General features: G+C 54.6%; 2 protein-coding genes across 3 annotated transcripts; one reads left to right on the top strand and one right to left on the bottom strand.

Moving 5' to 3' along the window:
• Positions 1 to 392: 392 nt before the first annotated feature.
• On the bottom strand, positions 393 to 5,622 carry ZNF526 (zinc finger protein 526). The gene is made up of 3 exons (XM_026014133.2): positions 5,506 to 5,622; positions 3,137 to 3,236; positions 393 to 3,048 (listed from the first exon to the last, which is right to left on the bottom strand). Exon 3 carries the CDS (start codon positions 3,029 to 3,031, stop codon positions 998 to 1,000), a length of 2,034 nt encoding a protein of 677 aa, XP_025869918.1. The 5' UTR covers positions 3,032 to 3,048; positions 3,137 to 3,236; positions 5,506 to 5,622; the 3' UTR covers positions 393 to 997.
• A 1,569-nt stretch (positions 5,623 to 7,191) lies between these two features.
• On the top strand, positions 7,192 to 23,133 carry DEDD2 (death effector domain containing 2). 2 transcript variants are annotated; one of them, XM_026013863.2, is made up of 5 exons: positions 7,192 to 7,373; positions 7,988 to 8,347; positions 9,878 to 10,003; positions 13,227 to 13,370; positions 21,937 to 23,133. In XM_026013863.2, the coding sequence occupies exons 2-5, from the start codon at positions 8,020 to 8,022 to the stop codon at positions 22,326 to 22,328; spliced, it is 990 nt and encodes a 329-aa protein (XP_025869648.1). In that variant the 5' UTR covers positions 7,192 to 7,373; positions 7,988 to 8,019; the 3' UTR covers positions 22,329 to 23,133. The 2 variants fall into 2 exon arrangements, with proteins under 2 accessions (XP_025869648.1, XP_025869650.1); XM_026013865.2 differs by having other exon boundaries at positions 7,256 to 7,373; positions 8,018 to 8,347.
• The last annotated feature ends 686 nt before the right edge of the window (positions 23,134 to 23,819 follow it).

Here is a 23,819-nt window from a genome sequence, read left to right as displayed (position 1 = left end):
ACGGTACTAGCCACGGTGCCTGCCACGGCTAGGCAGTCGCGTTTGCTGTTATTGTAGCTGTGAATAGCTGGACCCTTTCCAAGTATACCAAGAACTCACCCTCTTTGCAGTGCTGTCTGCCTGCTATGTTCTCTTCCTGTTAGCAGATTCCTAATTGTTCCTCAAGGACTACCCCTCCTAGAGTGGTATTGGTGGTGGGGGTTTGCTCCCTGCTCTGGGATCCCACTGTCCCCGTACATCCCCATCGCAGCCCTGAGGATCCTGGGGCTGGTATCTGCCTGCTGCCCAGGGGCAGGGCAGAGCTGCCTCCTTCCTGGCCCCCAGCGTCACCCAGCACGTGCGAGGGAAAGAGGCCGCAGGACTCCCAGGCTGAACAAATCAATGAGACGCACTCAGAGAGCAAGGCGATCTGTACTTGTGTGTTCCTCCTACCCCACTGTGCACCTCCTGGGGTACAGCCTGGCTCTGAGTCATTCCTGGGGCTCCGGCACCACCTGGCCTGCCGCAGAGTCCCTAGGTACCTACAGATTTCCCTCCACATTGTCAAAAGTGAACTTAGGGAAGTCCACAGAGATCAAGGCAGAGCCAAGTCCTGGGTGCCCAGAGTCCGGGGAAGGTGAGGGCTTAAGGGACAAGCGAGAACCTGAGGAGGTATGAGACAGCGCCCCGCACAGACCTGGCACATGGTCAGGGCTCAGGAAAGGTCACCTGACATTGCTGGCACCAGGGTGATGGATACAGAACAAAGAACCTTGGCAGACCCTCTTTTATAACGCAGTGGGGATGACCTGGAACAGATCGCATCAGACCTCAGAGCTTCGGTATCCCGTCAGGCAGAGAAAAGTGGCGAGGGAGACCTGGGGAGGACTGTTGTGAGGAGTCAGTGGGTAAGAGGCCAGGGTGGATGCTGGCACCCGGGGGGTGGTCCCCTTTCTCCCCAGAGGGGCCCACAATTGCTGCTGCAACCAAACTCTCTTATTGCCGCTCCTTGGCCATGTCACACGAAGGCCGTGTCCAACTGCAACAGCCCGCTCGCCTCACTGGCCCCCAGCGCGGCCTGGCACAGCTGCAGCGTGTCCTCAAGTGCCAGTGGCTGGGACGTCTCGATGATGGCGATGGTCTCCCCAAGCTCGGTGCACATGATGGTCTGCTGAGGCTCGGGGGGCGGGGGCGGGGCTGGAGGTGGCGATCGGGGCGGCGGCAGGGTCACAGCCCTGGCTCGGGCATGGACCCGCTGGTGCAGTCGCAGGCCGGCCAGGGCGTGGAACCAGCGGCCGCATGTCCCGCAGTAGTAGGGGCTCTTGTTGTACAGGCCAGTGATGGGGAGGCGGGGGGCGCGTGCAAAGGCCACGGGCCGCAGGTGCAGCCTCCGATGCTGCTGCAGGTTGGAGCTCTGTGTGAAGCGCTTGCCGCAGTCCAAGCACTGGTAGGGCCGTACGCCCGTATGTGTTAGCTGGTGGCGGCTGAGGTTGGCCAGGGAAGCAAAGGTCTTGCCACACGAGTGGCACTGGAAGGGCCTCTCGCCTGTGTGCGTCCGCAGGTGGTTGCGCACATGGACCAGCTTCTTGAAGCCCTTGCCGCAGACGCCGCAGCGGTGCCGCCGCTCGGGGGGTCCGTGGACGGCGCGCCGGTGTCGGGAGAGCCGGGAAGCCGAGGCAAATGACTTGGGGCACTGTGGGCAGGGCAGCTGGGCGGGGGGTGCAGGGGGCGGCGGGGGAGGTGCGGGCATGGTGGGTGCCGGGGAAGCTGAGGAGGAGGAGGAAGAGGAGGCCGCCACAGGGGGCGCCCCGCTCTTGCCTGCATGTGTGCGTCGGTGGTAGAGAAACTTGGTCATGTTGCTGAATGTCTTGCCACAACGGCAGCGGTGCAAGGGGTTGGCAGTGTGTGCCCGCCGGTGAGCCACCAATGTGAGCTCCGTGCCGAAGCCGCGGCCACAGTCCACGCACAGGTAGCGGGCTTCCCCGCGGTGTAGCCGCAGGTGCTGCTCCAGGGAGGCCGCCTTCTTGAACACCTTGGAGCACGTGGTACACTCATGTGTGCCGCCAACATGGGCCCGCCCGTGTGCCAGCAGCCGGTTTGCCGAGCTAAAGCTGCGCTGGCACTGGTTGCAGTGGAAGGGGTGGGCTGTCGATGTGGGGCCCCGGGATGCCCGTCGGTGCCGCCGGCGGGCCTCTGCTGAAGTCCGGTGCTGGGGACAATCCCCACAGCCCTGGGCCGGACCAGCTGTGGCCCTGTCGCCTCCTGTGGCATCATCGCCAACCTCCGCCACCGCCTCCTCTTCCTCCTCTGTCTCTTCCTCATCGTCTTCCTCCTCTTCCTCTTCCTCCTCCTCCTCCAGACCATTCTGCTCCTCTTTCTCTAGGGAGTCAAAGTGGGTGCCTTGATGCTCCAAGAACTCCTCAGGAGTGGCACAGAGGGTCGAGCACTCAGGACACTCATAGGGCTCCATCTTCACTTCAGGGGGAGCAGGAGGTGGAGGTGGTGGCGTCGGTGGGGGCAGCGGGGGTGGCCCGGGTGGCTCAGCTGCTACAGCAGAAAGGTGCTGGGCCTTGCGATGAGCCACCCATAGCTCAGGCGAGGGGAAGAGCTCCTGGCAGTCCCCACACTGGTACTGGATCTGGCTTGCAGACTCCCGGAGGTGGGCGTCCTGGTGGGCCAGGAGCTCACTGGGGGACAGGATGAGTTGGCTGCACTCCCCACACTGGAAAGGCCCATCGTCAGACCCTGCCAGGAGTTCTGGCTCCAAGCCTGGATCCTGGGTGGCCAGAGCCTCGTCCTCGGTGACATTGGGCACATGCTGCTCCTGGTGTGACAGGACTTCCTCCAGTGTGTTGTAAAGGCTGCCACACTCAGAGCACATGAACTGGTGATGCTGAAAGAAAAGGGATGAGGCCAGGGCCTCCCCAGGGGTCATCTCCGTCACCTCTGTTGACATCTCTGTCATCTCCCCTAACATTGGTATTGCCATCTCTACTGCCCCTGGTGACATCTGTGTTGGAAGCTCAGCCACCTCAGCCGCTACCTCTGCCATGGTGGGGAAGGCAGTGCCTGGAAAAAGAAGGGGGAGCTGATGAAACGTCAGGGCCCCAGGAGGGCGAGGTGGCTTAGGAGCTTCTCTGCCCATCCCCTTACTCACCAGCCTCTACCAATCAGCAAGCCTGGATCCAGTGTTGGTGCCTCAGTCTTCAATGAAGGTGGGATTCTGAGGCTGACACGTGCCCCATGCTGCCGGGCATCTGTAAGACAGGGGCAGCCCCCTCTGATGCTACCCTCCCTCCTTACCCAGAGGGCCAGCTGCCCCTTTCTTTTTTAATTTTTTTTTTAATTTTTATTTATGATAGTCACACACAGAGAGAGAGAGGCAGAGGGAGAAGCAGGCTCCATGCACCAGGAGCCCGACGTGGGATTTGATCCCGGGTCTCCAGGATCACGCCCTGGGCCAAAGGCAGGCGCCAAACCGCTGCGCTACCCAGGGATCCCTCAGCTACCCCTTTTTAAGGACACATGTCTCGGGGTGCCTGGGTGCCTCAGTTGGTTAAGCATCTGCCTTTGCCTCCAGTCATGATCCTGGGATCCTGGGATAAAGCCCCACATCAGGCTCCCTGCTCAGCAGTGAGTCTGCTTCTCCCCCTCTCTGCCCTCCCCACTGCTTGTGCTCCCTTTTGCACTCTCACTCTCCAATAAACAAATAAAATCTTAAAAAAAATAAAAAAGAATACCTGTCTCTTTATGCCCCTCAACCTTTGCCTGTGCAGTTCCCTCACTGGGCACCACCTCTCCTCCTAGCGTATGTACACACAGAGATGCGGCCAAGCGCTCAAGAGCATAGGCTTTGGACCAGAATGCCCTTGGCTTGAATCTGAGCTCCACCACTTACTTCCTCTCTCTGACACCTGTGAAATGAGGTAAAAGTACTACTGACCATGAAGGCCCTGGTACCTGAGAAATGTCAAATACAACCATGACTTGTAGTTCACCAGAGTATTACTCCTGAACCCGAAATCTTTGCTGTGGCTATTCCCTCTGCCAAGAAGATTCTCTCCTTTCCTGGTCTAGCAAACCCCTACCTAGCACTTCCTTTGTGAGGCCTTTTTTGACAACATCTCTGAATCCTCAGGGTGATGTCCACTCCTTCCTTGGGGTTCCTATGGCAACCTGTGCCACCTCTATCGTAGCAGATATCACGAGCCCAGGATGCAAGTCTGTGCTCCTCTCCAGACTGACCATGCAGGCAGGGCAGGTCTAATTTATTGTAGGGGTTGATGTCACCAACAGAACCATGGACCTGGAAGAGGGATTTTTAACTTCCCTGTTCGTGCCCCCACCTCCCCTTCTTTATGTGTGGGCTCAACCCAACCAAGGCTTCTTCACACAGCAGGGGCTCAGAGACCCTTTAACAAATGACTGACGCCTCACAGCTAATTTTCTGAATCCAACCTCCACTGTCTCTATCTCTTCTTTAACTCATCTGTTAGTTCCAAAGGGCAGGTGGAGCTCAGATTACAGCCAGGCAGGCAAAGTTGCTCATATTAAGCTACCAGAGAGCAGGAAAGTTGGGTCTCTTCCTCATTGATGTATTTCCAGCACCAAGAATAATGATTAGCCCGCAACAGGTACTCAGTAGATAATCTGTGAATGAATAATGCTCCCTCCAGGAAGTGAGGCCATGAGTGTTTAACTTTCCCTGTGCCCCTTCCACTTCTCACAACAGGCCAACTTTCCCATTGGACCGTGAATTCCCACAATAACGCAGCCCAGCATGTGACCCTGTTTTCACTTGATGCCCAATAAATGGTCCCTGAATAAATGATTCACTAAAAGCCCAGGAGTTACTCTTTCTTAACTACTTATTCCAACTCCCTCACTAATACCTCAGTTACTACGGCCCTGCACACAACAGCCATTCGATAAAGGAATGAGTCGACCTGGAGCCCCAGAGTTCAGCTTTTTCCTTGTTTACAGCCACACTCCAAACAGAACTCCCATGGGGTAAGGCCCAAGGCCTGGTGGAAGGCTTACACAAAGTAGGCACCCTGTCAATGTCCCTTCAGAAGGTGGCCTGAGCAATCTAAAATTTGGGACTTTTCGCCTGCCTTCCTCCTTTCCCAATTTTGGGATTGTGTGCTCCTGGTGAGGAGGGGAGGGGGCTTTTCAGACAGTGGGTCAGTAAGTCCTTCCGGGAAAGAACCCACCAGGGGCCTGGAAGTTCGAACTTTTCCGCTATACGTCCCCTTTCACCGATCCGACTCAATCAAGTCCGCGGCACGAGAGCGCCCTGCAAGGGGCAGGGTGGGGGCGGCGGGCTCAAGGAAGGGTCCTGCACGCCGCACGAGCGGAATCAACGCTCTAGGGCACAGAGGAAGGAGCGCTCTCCTTCCACTCCGCGCCGCTCCCGCCCTAACGCAGGCCCCACGGCTCTCCGTCCCCCGGTGTCCCCTTCGTTCTCCCTCCGCCCTCTCCGTACGCCCAGCGCTCTCTTCCCCGCCCGCCCCGCGGCGCCCTCACCCGTCTCTCTCGCCTCCTGCAGCCCCCGCCGCTCTTGACACAGACCCTCTCTGCTCCAGGCGTGCGGGACCCCTCACTATCCACACCTCCCATTGGGCGGTGCCCTTACCCGCGGCAGCCAATCAGAGCCGGCAGCGGAGGGCACGCGCCTTTGCGCCTGCGTGTTGACGCTCAGGCGGGGCGCCGCGAGTTGCTCCACGCACACAACTGTGCCCCGTGGGCGGAGCTTGGGGGGGGGGGCAGGTGAGCGCCTGCGCAGTTCTCCTGGGCTGCTCTGCCAAAAATCAGAAAGTTAAGCGGTGAGAAGTGGGCATCGTTGGAGAGCCAGGGCCTCTGGAGTGAATCGGGTGGCGGGAGACCTGGACAGAAGTGTTATTTCATAGAGGAAGAGGCCGAGCATCTCTGAGAGCATAGCTTTGGAGCCAGACACACCTGGGGTACTTCTCTCAGGGCCTCACTTTTACATTTGCGTAAAACGGACCTGAATCACATCCACCTCAAAGGTTGTTGATTGAAATCAAGCACGTAAAAGAGTTCAGCACAGGGCCTGATACACCGTAGGTGCTCATTAGAGCCCATCTAACACGGACACAGTCCTTACCAGTTTGCAAAATTGCTTTCCTTTCCCACCCCCTCTTCAGTTGACTTAAGGATATTCACTTATCGGACGCCTAGTCCGGCCCAGGACTAGGTTTTAATAGGTGACAGTTGCCATTAGAGAAAAGGACTCTTTTGAGGTCCCTGCTGCAGCCCAAGCTGACAGTGCTGAGCCAGTGCCAAGCAGGACCCAAGTCCCCTGCTTTCCAAAGGGAGATAATTTCAGGTGTGGGAACCACTCAGAGGAGAGGACTTGTTTCAAGGCACAGTGCGAGTCTCGACCTTGAGTCACCTAAGTGTGTGTGTGTGGGGGGGGGGTGGGCCGTGGCCACCACGCCTAAGGCCCCACCTCAGGGGAGATGCTCAGACTTGCAGCCTGGACTCCAGTTGTCTTAATAGGGACCTACCCTCGCCAGAGTGCAGGTTAGAGAGGGGGCATTGGGAGGCCCCTTGATCTTTGAGGGAAGAGATTGGAAAGAGTCGTTGAGGGGGCGTTTGAGACAGGAAAAGGTGTCTGACTGTAGTAAGGGACCGTGTTGGATGCCATCAGGAAGTGAGCAGTCGGGATGGAGGGGCCTATTGCAATCAGGAAGGAGGTATTGGTCTCTAACATGAGATGGGGAAGCTTCCTGGCCTCGATGGGGGCGGGGGGTAGGAACTTAGTGATGGGGGCTTCGGAGAGAGATTCCAGTTGGGGTCATGAGATGGGCACAGCTGTGACGTAGGTTCCTGGTTGCCATTAGGAGTAAGGGGCAGTCTGATGGAGGAGCATTCAAGTCCGGATCATAAGGGGCCTGGAGGCTATGAGAAGCCCGGAACGTGGCGATTGGGGTTCCTTGCATACAGGCAGCTGGAAGGAGCGGTTATGTGGGCGTCTAGGTCGTGCTTAGGATGGGGCCGTAGTCCCTGAGTTGGGTAGTTCCAATAGGGCTTGACGTGGGGCAACAGGGACCCAACCTTAAGTCACGGGCGGACATAAGCAACCCTGCAACCAAATACCAGTTCCAACTCAGACGCGGAATCGCTCTCGTCTTGCGCAGGCGCAGCACTGGCGGGCCCCGACGCTACGGTTGGGGGCGGGCCCGGAGGGGGGTGGGGCTTGGAAGCTTCACTCTGCGCATGCGCCCAAGGGGCGTGGCGGTCGCACCTGCGCGAGTTGGGGGAAGGAGGAGGGGCGAGGTGACGCAGGCGTAATAATAGAGAAGGTGCCAGAAAGATCCAAAACAAGTGGCTGCGGCCGTCGCCCAGGAGTCGTCAGACGCCGGAATCTGGTGAGGATCCAGAGAGGCCTGAGGGCGACTGGTGGCGGGTAGACGGAGCCACCTGGGTGTTGGGGAGAGAGCGGTACCGCCCTAACAGAGCGAGGGGGTCGGGTTCGGGCAGCACCACCTGTGTGGGGTGAAGGGCTGCTTTGGTCGGCTCCATTGTGGGGGGCAGAGGGTCACTTTCGGACGGTACCATTTGGGTGGAGCCGCGGCGCTGATCGGACAATACCACAGGACGGAGCCAAGGGGCACGTCCGGACAGTGCTGCCCAGAGTCAAAGGGCGGTTGGCAGGGTGCCCCGGGATGGGCCCCCACACTTGTTCGGACCGGATCACTCGGTCGGATCCGGAGGCTGGTTCGGGACATACCACCTGGGGAGGGGTGTGCGGGCCGGGCGGGCCCTACTGGTGGGAGGACGAGCGGGGTCTAGCGTCTCGACCTGTTACTAGGGGACCTCGGGCGATACCATTTTTTTCTGGGGGGAGGCGGCCGGCCGGGAAGGCTGGGGTGCGAAGGTGGCCCTGCTCGGCAGCACGGGGCTGGGGAGACGCGCTGGCGGGAGTAGGGCCCGGGTCCTCGCGTCGCTGACCACTGTCCCCTCCGCGCTGTGTGGGTTCTAGGCCCTGGTGCCACCCCCCCCCCCCCCCCAGATATGGCGCTGTCCGGGTTGACCCCGGCCCCGAGCTGGGAGGAGGATGAATGCCTGGACTACTACGGGATGCTGTCGCTTCACCGTATGTTCGAGGTGGTGGGCGGGCAGCTGACCGAGTGCGAGCTGGAGCTTCTGGCCTTCCTGCTCGACGAGGCCCCCGGCGCGGCCGGCGGTCTGGCCCGCGCCCGAAGCGGCCTGGAGCTGCTGCTGGAGCTGGAGCGCCGCGGACAGTGCGACGAGAGCAACCTTCGCCTGCTGGGGCAACTCCTGCGCGTCCTGGCGCGCCACGACCTGCTGCCGCACCTGGCGCGCAAGAGGCGCCGGCCAGGTATGGTTGAATGGGAGGGCGACAGACTTCCGGTAGGCTTGGGGCCTTGCCCTGGCTGGGCCTCCATGGTGGCCTGATAGGGACAGCACCATATCAGCCTGCTTCCCCACTCGCTCCTCCCCTTCTTTGAGAGTATCAATGAGGAACAGGACAGGGAGGAGACATGGCTTTGGGAGACACGAGCTTGTGGAATTTGGCCACATCTGTGACATTTGTGGCCACTTTATGGAGGGCTTATTTCATGCTGGGCACAGCGGTAAGCCCTTCATGTGAACTGTCGCCTTATATCCTCCCAGTAATCCTGCGGGGGTGGGGAGCCCTGTTAGTGTCTCCACCTTACAGGGAAAAGAACCGGGTTAAGAGAAGTTAAGCAGCTTGTACTCCTATAAGAACTGAATCCTATGTGCTCAGTACAGGAGGTACAGGGTGTTGGGACTGACAAAGTGTTTATTCCATGAAGCTTATGGTTAGTGGAGGGAAGCAGCCATCAAGGCAGATGGTTTATTTTTAGATAGGGTTATGGAAAGACTAAAGCAGAGTTATGGGAATGCAGAGAATAGAGAGTGCCTTCTAGTGAAGGGAGCTCCCCTCAGATTGGATACCAGTCCAAACCTTTCTGAGAAAGTGATGGAATGGAGGCTATCTATTTCTGGTGTGCGTAGATCTCAGAGGAGAAAATGCCAGGCAGAGTGAAAGACAGGCTTTCAAGCCCTGAGTCAGTAATGGGTTTGGTATCATCAGAGACCAGTGTGGCAGGAGCAAAGGGGACTGACAAACGAAGAGCAGAGGGGGAGGTAAGAAACCACTTTAAACAGGGGCTTGAGATGACACAGGTAGAAAGTGTGGGAGTCAGGATTTAAACCTGGGTGGCTTGGCTCTGAGTTGATGCTCTTAATCCTGTGAGGGAAGTACTCCTGCAGGAGCAGTTCTGAGAAGGTGAGGAACCCAAGGGTTTAAGGGATAGAAGTCCTGTGTGTGCATAGGCCCTGAACTGTTGAGCCCTTGGCTGGGTTATCAGGTGCAGTGGCTAGTTGCGGAGGGGGATTGCAAACTTCCCCTGCCCATAGAAAGTCCACGGGAACTGGATAACCAGGAGAAGGGCATCACTAGAGGAGAACCAACAGTGCATTTAGAAAAATATATGTGGAGGTCAGGCTATGGAAGAGGGAATTTGGGGAGCCTGCTTACTTCTTGGGGCTTCAGGGAGCATTGGGGGCAATTGGTGGTGGGGGGCCACATTGCAGGGATCCTGGCCATGACTCGACTTACAGAGTCCAGCCCTGACAATTGGAAGCTGCTATAAACATGGGTTGGACAGCCCCAGAAGGTCACGGGTCTCATCTCTCATTGTAGGCATGTAGCAACCACTGGGCAGGAAGCATTTGAGAGAGAGCGGCTGTCTGGGCTCTGACTTCTGGGGAACTCAGGCACCTAGTGGGGCAGGAGTCCATCTCCAGGTGGGAATTGGAACCTGGGTCCGGGAGGGGTTGGAGGCTGTGAATATTTCTTTCCATTTTTCTCTCTCTGAAGTGTCTCCAGAACGCTACAACTATGGCACCTCCTCTGGCTCTTCTTCTAAAAGGACTGAAGGTAGCCGTCGTCGCCGTCGCCAGTCCAGTGGTACCTCAGAGGTTCAGCAGGGTCAGTGGGAGACAGGTGAGCCTTGAGAGCTGGGTGTGATGGCAGCGTCCCTTTCTTCCTTCTGAATCCTGGTGAACCCACTCCATCCCGACCCATCAAGGAAGGGGCCTGAGGGGTCATTCCGCCTCCACATTCCTTTGTGCGTGGTGTTTATTCTGCAAAAGCGTGTGTCCAGAAGCAACGTATGGAATTGTTTGTTGTGGTTTTATGGTGCATCTGAATGACATCACATGGTGGGTGTTCATATGGCTGACTTTGCTGGACGTGCTTCTGAGATTTATTTATGTCAAGTACCTTTAATGGGTTTCTTTGAGTTTCCCTGCCAGTTCATGTGGGCAGTCTCCTCTTCCTCCATTCCTAAATTATTCAAACACAATTTGAAGCATACAGAGAAGTTGAAAGATGAGTGCAGTGAGTGTACTCATATCTTCCGCCTCAATTCAGTAATTTTAGCATTTTGACATTTTGGCTTTGTGTGTGTATATGTAACAGTGGGGTTTTTGGGTGAACTCTTTTGAAAGTAAGTTGTAGCCATCAGGATATTTTACTCCTAAATCAGGAGGCATTTCCTGAGGATGAGGAGATTCTCCTAGACTGTCTCCAGACCATTATCAGAAGTAAATAAATAATCCTCTTTCATCCTCATTTTCACATCTCCCCAAGATTGTCTCCACTCTTAAGATCCACTGGTAGTTGAGGTTCTTTGTGTTCATTTATTATATTCCTTAATCTCTTAACTCTAGAATGTAAACTCCTTTCCCATCCATATTTGTTTCTTTTTTTCCTTTGATGTTGAGTTACTGACCCTGTCAGGCCAGTTGTTTTGCAGAATGTCCTGATTGTTTTTGGAAGTGTCTGATAATTTCCTCATGGTGTCACTGAGCTGGTCCCTTTGGTGCCCTGCATCTACTGTGAAGTGGGAACCCCCCCCCCAACACACCCACACATATACCAGGAGACAGGTATGGCAATAGCCACCTGGCGCTGTGTATAGTTTATAACTTGAAACTTAAAAAAAAAAAAAAAAAAACCTTAAAAATCATGTAAACATGTGGCCAGAAGAGGTTAGAGTAATTTCCAGGGTTGAGAGTTTAGTAAAGTAAGGTGCAATAAAAAGTGGGTCAGGAGGCTTGATTAGATTCAGGTTACATGTTTTGGCAGGAATGCTCCTTGGTCGATGCCATGTGTTTCACATTGGAACACCTCAGGCTGCTTAAGATCTGGTTTTCTTGTGAGTAGGCAAGTCTGATCACTCGGGTAAGGTGGTGTCTGCCATATTTGTCCTTGGTAAACGGACATTTTCCCCTTTAATGGCTAGACAATCTGTGGGGTGACACTTTGGCACATTCTGTTCCCCAACGCCATCCCCAGTGGCTTTAGCATGTGTTGGTGATCTCCGCCTGAACCAGTGATTACACTGGTGTTCCCAAAACGGTGATTTATTCTTTTCTTATTTTTCAGTGTCTGTTAGCTGGCGTTCTTTCAGGACTTTCCTTTATTTCTCTCTCTTTTCTTGGGGGGAGAGGGAGCAGCACTATGTTTTCTTGTATTGTTATTTATTTACTGTGTTAGAATCTATTAGTCATTCTTCCTGAGGTTCAAATTGACTAGCTCCTACTGTCTTTTTGATGTGGCTCCATCATTCTTTGGGCTTCCTGCTCTGTGGCACAGTGAGATGTCCTGGACTCAACTTGTACTTTTCCTTCCCCAGTCCTGGAATCTGCTATTTCCAGAAGGCTGTTTCTTTTAGAGGCACTGGCATTTAGAGACCCAGACCTGGGTGCTGAGTGTGTGTGCTGTTTCCAGACTCTTTTTAGTGAACAGAACTAGAAATTGCTTTTAAGAAATTTGTATTCGTTATTTTGGGGCGCCGAGGTGGCTCAGTAATGTGGCCAACTTTTGATTCTGGCTCAGGTCATGATCTCAGAGTTGTGGGATCAAGCCCCATGTCGGGGTCTGTGCTGGGCATGGAGCCTGCTTGGGGTTCTCTCTTTCCCTCTCTCTCCTGCTCTCATACACGTGTGTTCGCTTTCTCTTTCTGTCTCCAAAAATAAATTATCTTAGTGTTTCCTTTCTTTTTTTTTTAAAGCTTTATTTATTTATTCAGAGAGAGAGAGAGAGGCAGAGACATAGGCAGAGGGAGAAGCAGGCTCCATGCAGGAAGCCCGACGTGGGACTCCATCCCAGGTCTCCAGGATCATACCCCGGGCTGTAGGCGGCACTAAACCGCTGTGCCACTGGGGCTGCCCTATTTTAGTGTTTTCAAAGTTAATACTACAAAGACTTTTTTTGGTACTCTAAAAATTTTAGGTATTAATAACTTTGTGATAATAGGTTTGTTTACTTTGTTTTACGACAGGCATAGCTTCGAAAGTACATCCGTACCAGCACCGCTGCTGACTGTATCTCCTGAATGAAGCATACCATTTATTCCTGGTTCTTCCTGCCCTAGGAGTATATCCCACTGAGAGTTTATAGTCAGAATGTTCTTCCAAGTTACTTGAAATAATTCTTCTGTTCGAATTACCAATTATATATACAACTAGGTTCATTTGTTTCTGTTTAATTTTATGGTTGGGGGTTTTTGGGGTCTCTTTAATATTTTGAGTATGTAAAATAAGTTTCACGACTCAAAGGTCAGAACTAACATGGGTGAGAAAGATGTTCTCAGAAGGATCATTTCCACTCTTGCCCCCCACTCCTAGTGAATAGGTAACTAATTCCATTCATTTCCAATTTATCTTTACAGTGTTTTGTCTTGCAAAAATAACAAATGTGTATATATGCTTATTTTCTCTCTCTCTTTTTTCACACAGATGTAGCAAATTGTAGACACTTGTTTGACTCTTTGCTTTTATTTCACTAACCAATCTGCCCTAGGAGTTACCCTATGTACTTCTTGCCGGATATTTACATTGTGTTCACATTTAGACAATTAGGAAGATGCCCCAGTGGTTTGTTGTCATGCTTGCTTCCTGGCCTTGTGGTGCAGGGGCTTCTTCAGGGTCACACGTGGGAGTGGGGTTTCCCAGTAGTAGGGTGTGCTCTTCCAGATGATGCTAGGTTGGATATACTCCCTGTTCATTTTATGGTCCAGGCCAACTGAGGCCCAGGAAGTGGAGGGGCTCATCCAGGATCTCCTGGCATGGAGACAAGCCTTGATCTCTTCAGCAGGCACCTGCCTATCTGCTCTACCTGTTATCCTGGCCCTCAGTGTGCCCCATCTTTCTCTCCTCAGGCTCCCCACCGACCAAGCGGCAGCGGCGGAGTCGGGGCCGGCCCAGTGGTGGTGCCAGACGGCGGCGGAGAGGGACCCCGACCACCCCCCAGCAGCAGCAGCAAGAGCCAGCCAGACCTGCCTCAGAAGGCAAAGTGACCTGTGGTAGGTGTCTGTGGGCCTTGGTGAATGCATGTATAGTGCCAGTGGCTGGGTGCTGAGCCAGAGGATGGCAGAGACAGACACTGGTCCGGAGAGTGGCACACCTAGTGGGTAGGCAGTGGCTTCTGTTCATCATCAGCCCCTTGCTTTCTACGTCCTGTCTGTCCTGTCTGTAGTTGAAGGATCACATGCACTACCTCCTTCAGGAAGCTTTTACTGACGACCCCTTGCTCTCAGTTTCATTTGTTTTTTTCAGAAAAAATTTTCCGGGTTCACTTACCCTACAGTCATTTCCTCTGTAGGGGTGGAATAACATATGGGTAGAAAATGATCCTGGGGCAGGCTGCCAGATTCATCTTTTAGCCTTGGCCTTTAAGTAGTCCGTTTGACCTTGGGCAGGTGGCCGAATCCTTTTGTGTAAAACGAGGCTGATATGGTGCTTTCCGAGTAGGGTTGTTGAGAGAGAAAATGATTTAACCTGGTAATATGTCCACAACGGTGCCTGGCTTGAGGCCCGCGCTATGCGCTATGTTCCAGTTTGTGGGTTGTCTTGTTATGTGCAGTGTGCTTGGGACAGGAATAGCAGTGAGGTCCCTGCCCTTGGGGAGGCGACCTTCTAGTAGGGTGACAGATCAGTGAAACTAAAGCTCACTTTAGATAGTGCCATGAACAGAGGGTGGGGAGTGGGTGGAGGAGCTTGGCAGGAGCCAAGCCACTGGGCCTGGCAGACCTGGGAGTAGATGGGAGTTGGGATTTTATTCCATACAGCAGGTGTTACTTAGGGTTTTCAGTAGGGGAGCTAGGTGATCTGATACCTGCTTTTGATGGAACTCTGACTCCATCTGGAAAATTAGTTAATAAACGAATTTTGATTTATTTTTTTTTTATTTTTTATTTTTTTTAAAGATTTTATTTATTTATTCATGAGACACACAGAGAGAGAGAGAGAGAGAAGCAGAGACATAGGCAGAGGGAGAAGCAGGCTCCATGCAGGGAGCCTGATGTGGTACTCGATTCCGGGTCTCCAGGATCACGCCCTGGGCTGAAGGCAGTGCTAAACCACCGAGCCACCTGGGCTGCCCACGAGTTTTGATTTATAAAGTGTTTAAAAGCGTGTCAGGCATATAAAGAGTATGTGCCGTGCCAGGTAGGTATTACATAAACGAAAAGGGAGCAGAGAATGGAGTGAAGAGGCTGGGCAGCGCATGCAGGAGACGAGGGAGGTATGGCCCAGGGACGTTCTCTTGGGGAGAAGGGCTGCCTGGGCCTGCGGGTGTGTTAGGTCAGGTGGGTGGTGGGCTCTGCTCTAGAGATTCATGCTCAGACCTTGCCTTCGAGAAATTCCAGCTGGTTCTAAGGGGTGTAGACGTGCTCTCTTTTACTCAGCCCACACCTCTTTGGTTCCCTCTCTTGAGTGTCACATCCACTCCACGGATGAGGCTCTAGATAACCTGTGCTGAGTGCTGCCAGGAGGAATAGACCAATAGAGCCAGCCAGTGTCCTCCAACAACCCTCAGCTAGAGGGAGTGGCTGCCCGGAGGGCCAGCAGCAATTAGAGCCACTGGGCTGGCTGGCTGTAGCAGAGGGAGTCACTGCCTCCCTAGGGAGCCTGCTGAGCTGGGGCTGGGGAGGGGTCTTGTTGCCTGCAGAGGCCTCAGGTCTCTTCCCGGAAGGCAGGGCTGTGGCAGGGAGGTTGTTACCCAGGGTGTGGCTGGGTCTTGCTGGGAGGACTGTAAGCAGGTCTAACTGCTGACTCACTAGGCAGGGTGGGGCTGGAGGGAGGCCCTTCCCAGTAAGGGCACTGGTGGTTCCTTCCCTCTGAAAGCTGGGATGGCTCACCTTTAACGAGGCCTAGTACCAGAGGTGGAAGGAGGCTCCCAGGGGTGGAAGGAGGCTCGTTCAGACCTGCGTGATCTGCCATTCTTGCCCCTCGTGTGTGACCGCTGTGGGGATTGCCCCTAGTCAGGTGCCCTCCCCAGAGGGGTAGAACCAGACCAAACTCTGGGTTTCCGAAGGGGAAGAAGGGTGTCTGGAGTACCCCGGGTTTGGACACAGATCCTCTGAGTTTCCACATCCCCTTCAAAGCCATCCGTTGGGCACTGTGCTGGGCATACTACTCGCCTGGCCCTGAATTTTCAAGACAGCCCTGAGGTAGGGGTGATAGCACTCCTTGTGCAGAGTGGCAGGGTTGGTTCATTCTCTTATTCCATGTGTATTCCATGTGTATTCTGCGCACTAGGCACAGCAGGGATGGGAGGCGCTTGTGCATATGGAGCGTGTGTTTTGATGGGAGGAGAAAACCAAGACACAGAAACTTCAGATGGCAGCTGAGATGAGAAGGCAGGGCAAGGGGGTAGAGAGAAATGGAAAATTCAGCTTTAGATGTGTGGGTGGTAGGGTGGTCTCAGAAGCCCTCTTGGAAGAGACAGAGTGTGTGGATGGCCGGGGAAGTGTTCTAGATCTGGGGACAGCAGGTGTCAAGATCTGAGTAAGGGTGAGCCAGTGGTGGTGAAGGGATGGTGAGGAAGCTGGCCAGACTGGAGCCCAGGGAGTAAAGGTGAGATTGCTGGGAGGTGTGGGGCTCATCCTGCAGGGCCAGCAGCATGGGTCAGTGCTTTCTTTGCTTTAAATGACGGAAAGCAGCCAGAGGATTTGAGTGGCAGAATGGACTTTTTTCCCATTTTCTGTGGTGAAGGGACAGAGGCAGGCACACCAGCATGATGACCCCTTTCCCCCGCCTTCACTATGCTTCCACCATTATCAGCTCGTGGGTGATCCTGCTGCACCATCCATGGTTTTGGAATCACTTTCAGGTGTCTTTTTATTTCATTTGTGGATTTTTCACTGTGTACCACTAAAGGATCAGAATTTTTGAAAAATCACCATGCGAAAGTTAAGTTCCTTAACTGTTTAAATGTCTATAATCAGTGCTCCAACGTCCGGTTGTCTCAGAAGTGCTGGTTCTTTTTAAATTTAATTTATTTGAGAGCAGGAACAGGGGGAGGGGCAGAGGGAGAAGCAGACTCCCCACTGAGCAGGGGGCCCGATGTGGGACTCCATCCCAGGACCCTGGGATCATGACCTGAGCCAAAGGCAAATGCTCCGTGTGAGCCAACCAGGAGCTGTCTGCTGGCTCTCTAAGTCTCTCCTGATCTCTGATATTTCCTTCATCATGTCAGTTCTCTCTCCCTCCCCATCCCTCTAGCTTTGTATTTGTTGAAAGTAGTTGTCCTGTAGTGATTCCTAAAGACTGGATTTTGTTTTGTTTGAAGTTTTTTTTTTTAAAGATTTTATTTATTTATTCATAGAGATCAGAGAGAGAGAGAGAGAGAGAGAGAGAGAGAGAGAGAGAGGCAGAGGCACAGGCAGAGGGAGAAGCAGGCTCCATGCAGGGAGCCTGATGTGGGACACGATCCAGGGTCTCCAGGATCACGCCCTGGGCTTCAGGCGGCACTGAACCGCTGCGCCACCGGGGCTGCCCAAGACTGGATTTTGTTAGTTGCATCCCACAGTTGAGGTGATTGATACGGTCCCCTATAGTCTGTTTCCTGAAAATCGGTAGTTGGTCTAGAGAGACTTGATCAGATTCTGATGTGATGTTTTATTTTATTTTCAAGCTCACTCCCCAGGTGGTGGTGTGACCTTCCATTGGGAAGCAGGTAGTGGCTGCTTATCTTTCTCTGACATTGGTGGCAGTGTCTCCTCATTGCCTCCATCTGTTAGTTTAGCAGAACCTCCTATCTGATGTGATGATGCTGGCCATATCCTGGGGAAGAGACTAAAGCAAGGGATGGGTGCCTCTGTTGTCCAGAGGGGCCCTTGGAATGGCCGTGGAGGGGCAGGGGTCTTTCCATCAGAGCATCCTGGCTGCCATTCTCCCCCTTGGCCTGTCCCTTCTCTGGTCCCCCACTGGGAATCCCTGCCTGTTTCCCTCCACATCTCCCTCTGCCCTAGTAGAGAGGGGGTTGAGGTGTGGGGCAGGAGGACCAGAGTGTGCTGGGGCCCACCAGAGTGTGGGAGCAAGAGCAGCTCTCCTCGCTAAGGAGAGTATAGCCATGGCCTCTGCCCTGGGGCAGAGGGGCAGAGAGGGCCTTTCCATCTAGCTGCCCAAGTGGAGAGGGACCATTGGCCCATGCTTGGTGTTCTGGCCAGAGGACACAGTTCAGCCAGTCCCTGGCCCATGCTCTTCCCCACTCTGCTCCTTCCTGACACACCTGGGCCTGGATCATTCACTTCTCTCCGTGTCTGCTGCATCTTTCCTGGGCTGAACGCCTTTGTCCTTCCCCGACTGCCACCCTGGCTCTGTCCCAGACTGCCAGGCTGCTTCTGGGGTACAGCCGGAGTCCTTTGGGGTGAGGTTGTATCCTTCCTGTGGCCCTCAGAGGGCTCATTATGTGCAAGGCACTGGCCTCTGCTCCTCACTTGCATCCAGCCGTGTGATCCCCCAGCCAGCCCCAGGAGAGCAGGTGCTGGGGTGAGGTTTTATGGAGGGTGGCCACTGCGGTGTGGAGGGCTGTGGTCCCCTCCCAGAGGCTGTGACACCTTGCCCTGCATGATTCCACCTGCTCCTCTGCTCATTCCCCTGGCGCCCTTCTCCATGTGCTCCAGCCACACCGGCCCGCAGCCTGTGAAAGCCTCAAGTTCACGTTCAGCTTCTGGACTTTCCTGCGAGCCAGTTTGTCTTCTGGGAAGGCTGCTTTTCCTTCTCTTTCTCTCTCGACCTGCTTTTCGTCGCATTTTACTTGCAGTGTCATTTCCTAGAGAGGTTCTCTCTGATTGTTACAATCTAAATTACACCTCGTTCTCCCTAATTTTCTCTCGTGGCCCTTGGGATGTCTTTTAATTACAGGTTTCTGTGTATTGTTGTGTGAGAGGCAGCAAACAGAACAGAGGTAATTAAGAGCTCAGGCTCTGGAGCCAGGCACCCCAGTTGGAACTCCAGCTCTGCCATTTCCTGGCTGTGTGGCCTCAGGCAGGTGAATCATCCTGGGTGCCTCAGTTTCCCATTTGCCGAAAGGAGGTAACAGCACTGTCCTATAAGGTTGCAAGGATAATCAGAGGCTCAATACATGCCGTGTGTGTGCTAGTCTGCGGTAAATGCTATATGGAGATCATCTATTGTTCTTCGGTCATTTCGAGGACTAAAGGAGAGATGGCACCTGTTGCAGCCTCTGATTCCTGGCTAGGGGGAATAGAGGGAGGCTCAGGTAATGCAGGTCTTCTTTTCCCTCCTGGAGTCTCCTTGTGCTCTTTCTCTGTGCGTCATGCTGTTGTGTTCCAGACCCGAGGTTGGGCTGTGGCATGGTGAAGGATTTCCTCATTTGTCAATGGAGATAGGAAAGTACGGTGGGGATTTGGGCCTGAAGATCTGGAGAACCGTTGGGTAGGGCCTGGCCCATGAGAGGTGCTCCCTAACTGGGGTTTCGTATCTCCTAGGCACACTGGTGGCAGGCATGCATGCCATGCTAGCGTTCCTGGCACTTTGTAAATACATCTGTCAAATGAAAGAATGGTTGGGACATACACTAGTCCATCCTGGTCCTGTTGTCCTTCCACTTCCCATGTTGGGGGTAGGCTGTGGGTGAACAGTTTCTGCCACAGGTTGAATACCCATCTGTGCTGAGGAAAAAGGCCATCTAGGAGGGTTTCACGGGCTCAGGACATGTGGTCTCGCAAGCTGAGCCTTGGTGGGTGAATGGGGCTGTTGTGGGCAGAGGAGGTAGACAGGTCATTGTGTGAGTGAGTAAGTCTTGTGCTGGGGGTGCTGCCCTTGCACCTGGAGTCTCAGAGCATGGGAGAATGCAGTGGGGACTGAGGGAGGAGTTAACTAAGGGGCCCAAGCAAGAGAGAGCCAGGCCTGAGCAGGAGCCATGGGGTAGAGTGGTGGGTGTTGAAATCACAGTTCCTGTTTCTGGGTGCCTTCTATGTCCTAGGCCCTGGGGCAAGTGCTTTGTGAGTTGCCTTATTGAATCCTCACGATTGCACCATGCAGCAGGGACCTCTTGTTTGTCTGTTTATGTTTTTCAGATGGGGAAACTGAGGCTCAGAGAGGTGAGGTCACATGCCCAAGGCCCCACAGCTAGAGAGTGGCAGAGCCGGGACTCGCCTCAAGGTCTGTCGGACTCCGCCACCTGGCTCTGTGCCTCTGCCACTGAGCTGCTTCGTGTGGCCTTGGACAGGTGCTGCCCCTCCCAATCCCCTGCTCCCTGGCCCACACCAATTGAGGGCATGGTCAGACGCCCCTGGGAGTCTAGGATGTGGGCTTGGAGGTCTTGTGTGGTTCTTTTTTTTTTTTTTTTTTTTTTCTTGTGTGGTTCTTAAGATGAAAGGAGCTGGGCCTGAGTGTTGTGGGAAGTCCGAGGGGCAAGGCCAGGTAGGTTGCCCTGGGCTTCAGGCAGAGAGGATGAGGTTCTCCTTGAGGTAGAAAGAGGAAGGGTTTAGGTGGGAGGAGGAAGTGGGTGCTACTGAGAAGTCATCTGGGGCAGCAGGGACCTGCCTTCTACCTTGTGCTCTGCTGCTGACACTGTGTATGGAAGGCTAAGGGAGATGGGAACATGGCACTTCCCTTCCAGAGCTTCAGTTTCCTCATCTGTCAAATGGGTTGCATGTGGCCCCTGCCCCTACAGGGCTGGTCCTTCTGAATACTAGGGGTTAAGCATGGCACATTGGAGCTGTTGGCGGTTGCCGTTCTTGGAGCACTCGTCGGGCACTGCCTGCAGTGCTAGCCACTTCTTTTCCATCCATCGCTCTGTCTTTAATCCTTTCAGCAGCCTTCCAGAGTCGGAATTCCCTGGTTCAGGCAAGAACCTAGGCTCAGAGAGGTGGTGGCTTGTGCCAGGTCACACAGCTGGTGCCTTAAGGCTCCTGGGTTAGAATCGTTTCCATTGACCAGAAGCTGCCCTGTGGGGCACAGGAGGTTCAGTGACCTCTGTGGGGCACTACCACTCCCTGGCCTTGTGACCTTGGAAAAATCACTTCCCTTCTCTTTGCCTCCACTTGCTCACCTGTAAATTGAGGTGATAATAGGGCCTGCCTTACGGGGTGTTCATGGATTAAATGAGTTCATATGTGGGTAGTGCCTGTTGTCATTTGCAGCTCATAGCTGATCCTCACAGCTGGTGTTGTTTGGAGAGGAGGTTCTGTTAGTAGCCTGTGTCACAAGTGGGAGTTCAGTAATCCCACAGGGAGGTGTGATACGCCTGAGGACACATTTACAGGGACAGTCTAGGAAGAAGTCTTGGAGCCTGTGCCCTTTGCAGAGCTGTCCTCTCATTTGGGCAGATGTGGGTAGGGTTGTAAGCAACAGAAACTCAGCTCAGACTGGCCTTAGCAGAAAGGGCATTGATTGTAGCTGCAAATTTGGGTGTTCGGGGGGATGCATAAGAAACCCCCGTTTCTTCCTCTCTGTTGTTGACCCTGGGTAGGCTTCATACTCTCCCTTCCTGGTGGCCAGGTGGCCCCCAGGAGCTCCGGGCGTACAGCCCACCATCTCAGCAGCCTCTGAGGGTAAAGAGCACCTGCTGCCAGCAGATCCAGCCAGGTCCAGCCTTGAGACTCCTGGGTGGTGCTCACTTGGTGGGTGGGTGCTGAGGATGTGGCTGGCCCCACAGGAGTCTCTCTGGGGGCAGGAGGACGTGAGGCCGGTTGCCTCAAAGCAAATCCGTCGGTCCATGCATTGGTTCTTTCACAAATATGTATTGAACACCCACTGTGTGCCACAGGGCTACACAAGTGAATAAAACAGACAGTCCCCTGGGGGCACCTGGGTGGCTCAGTGGTTGAACCTCTTGTCTTTGGCTCAGGTCCTGATCCTGGAGTCCTGGGATCAAGTCCCACATTGGGCTCCTTGCAGGAAGCCTACTTCTCCCTCTGCCTGTGTCTCTGCCTCTCTGTGTCTCTCATGAATGAATGATAAAATCTTTAAAAACAAAAACAAAACCAGACAGCCCCTAACTTCAGGGGGCTCACAGGAGGCTCACCCAGAGGAGACAGGTGATAAGCATGACAGTATAAGGGAGAGCACAGAGGAGGTTAGAAGGTGGTAAGTGCCTTGGGAAGAAATGGAGCAGGGTGTGAGGGACTGGGAATGTGGGGGGCCAGGGTGCTGGTGGTGAAGTTTTCAATGGGGAGGTTGGGGAGGCTTCATTGGGAAGGTGGCATTTGAAGGAAGTGAGGGAACAAGTGCTACAGGGACACACAGAGCATCCTTAGTCAAAGGAGAGGGCAGGGATGGATAGAACCTGCTTGGTGAGTGGAGGTACAGCAGAGTGCTAAGGCTAGAGTGGGGCACGTGAGGGGAGAGGAGGTTGTGGGGTCAGGAAGGAGGTAACAGAGGCCAGGCCACAGGAGGGAAGCCATGGGAGGGTGTCACCCATCCTTGGGTGTGGGTGCCAGAAGGGGGAAGGATGTGGGTAGGTGCAGTGCAACCCATGGGGCGGTGGGAGGAGCCTGTGGGGGGAGGGAAGGTGAGAGGAAGGGTTTCTGTCCTCCCTCCCATTGTATCCCCCAGTCCCATTGCACAGTGTGTGAAGTGTTGGCCCCTCCCTGACTGGTCCCTCCTTCTCCGCAGACATCCGGCTCAGGGTGCGAGCAGAGTACTGTGAGCACGGGCCTGCCTTGGAGCAGGGCGTGGCATCCCGGCGGCCCCAGGCGCTGGCACGGCAGCTGGACGTGTTTGGGCAGGCCACCGCAGTGCTGCGCTCACGAGACCTGGGCTCCGTGGTTTGCGACATCAAGTTCTCAGAGCTCTCCTATCTGGACGCCTTCTGGGGCGACTACCTGAGTGGTGCCCTGCTGCAGGCCCTCCGGGGCGTGTTCCTGACTGAGGCCCTTCGTGAGGCCGTGGGCCGGGAGGCTGTCCGCCTGCTGGTCAGTGTGGACGAGGCAGACTACGAGGCCGGCCGGCGCCGCCTGCTGCTGATGGAGGAGGAGGGGGGACGGCGCCCGACTGAGGCCTCCTGATTCTGGAACGGGGAGGACTAAACCCACCTCCTAGCCTCTGGGCCATTTCCTCCCCCAGAGGACATCCATCTCTGCCCCTAGAGGACTGTCACTCCAGCAGCTCTGAGGACTGGGACAGAAGGCCTGGCTCCTTGACAGACTCTCCCACAGGATGTGGGCTCTGAGGCCTAAACCACTTCCACCTGAGTTTCCTTCCCAACCTCCTCCCCACCCTACCCTCTGGTGTGTACCCCCAGCTTCAGGAGGCCAGGGACTCAGGCATGCAGATCAGAAAGGGAGGGAGGCATAGCTACACATTCACCAAAGGCCCCCTGCACACAATGTCCCTGCCCCTGGGCTGTGCGCGAACATGCACACTGCCCCCTCTGGAATCTCACCTGGGCTCCTGCCCTGGCCACCACACATGTCTTTGGCCCAAGGGCTTCTCTCTCAGGATCTCTGATTTTACTGCCCCCAATCCTGGACCTCAGCTACGCTGGGCACTGGGGCTTGGGTGTACACGGGGCCTGCTCACCTTGCCCACACATCTCTACAGCCAGCCAGGGCTCTGCCCAGCTTCCATACACAGACCTGGCTCTCCACATTTTCCTGCTGCCCATGGTTGGATGCAGACTTGCACAAGGACCTGCACCTGGAGTGTCACACATGCATCGCAGCAGTATCAGACCAAGTGTGTTGTCACCCATGGGGCCAGGATCAGCAACTTCCTTCTCAGAAAGGGAAGGCAAAGGCTTGGGGCTGATGGGAAAGGCCTTTTACAAATGGCACCAATAAAACTGCCCTGGATTGGGGCTTAGGGTGGGCATCAAGGCTCCCTAGGACTCTTTCTTTGTGGGTTGGGGGAAGGAGCTGATGAGATCCTGGGGTTCCTGGCCCGGTATCAGGCTGGAGGAGGGGTTAGGGTGCTGGAGCATCATCCACCGCTGGCACCACAGGCCTGCTGCCCTCCTCTGGGCCTCAGTTTCCTCATCTATCAAAGGGAAAACTGCCTTGGAGTCCTAACCCGTCCCAACCGCATTTGCTCTTGTTTTATTCCTGAGAGTACTACTATTTTATTTTATTCCCAGAGGTGAGCCAGCTCTCTAGCCCAAAGCTTTGGAAACCAAACTGGTCATGAGCCACAGTTCTCTGCCTGGAATCCCTTTTCAGCTGGCTCTTTGTGCCTTCTGGACGGTCACCTCTTAAATCTGAACCTGCATTCTTCCTCCCGAGGCGCAGTACGGCTTTCTGCTCCCTTGCGGCTACAGGAGGTTGTGGCCTCCTGGCTTTCCCGATCCCTCATTTAAGGGCCTAGGAACTCAGGTTTCTTACACAATAACCAAGGTTTTCCTTCCTGTGGGGAAGAGAACCAGGTTAGGGGGTGGCAGGGACTGTTGGCCTTTCCTGGGGAAGTGGGCGCTCCTGCCCACACTTGGGAACCTGGACGCCTGGCCTGTGTTGGTGTAGAGGGAGAGTGGCGAGTCTGGGGGCTGAGTTCTGTCCTGGAGTCAG

The sequence above is a fragment of the Vulpes vulpes genome, chromosome 1 (genome assembly GCF_048418805.1).
Source record: "Vulpes vulpes isolate BD-2025 chromosome 1, VulVul3, whole genome shotgun sequence".
Lineage (NCBI taxonomy): Eukaryota > Metazoa > Chordata > Mammalia > Carnivora > Canidae > Vulpes > Vulpes vulpes.
Note: the sequence above shows the minus strand (reverse complement) of the source record. Positions and strands in the feature narration are given on the sequence as shown.

Coding starts and splice junctions, on each gene's coding strand:
- ZNF526 (XM_026014133.2), bottom strand. CDS start 3,031: ATGGCAGAGGTAGCGGCTGAGGTGGCTGAGCTTCCAACACAGATGTCA.
- DEDD2 (XM_026013863.2), top strand. CDS start 8,020: ATGGCGCTGTCCGGGTTGACCCCGGCCCCGAGCTGGGAGGAGGATGAA. Junction 10,004..13,226: donor GCAGGGTCAGTGGGAGACAG/GTGAGCCTTGAG, acceptor TTCTCTCCTCAG/GCTCCCCACCGACCAAGCGG. Junction 13,371..21,936: donor AGAAGGCAAAGTGACCTGTG/GTAGGTGTCTGT, acceptor CCTTCTCCGCAG/ACATCCGGCTCAGGGTGCGA.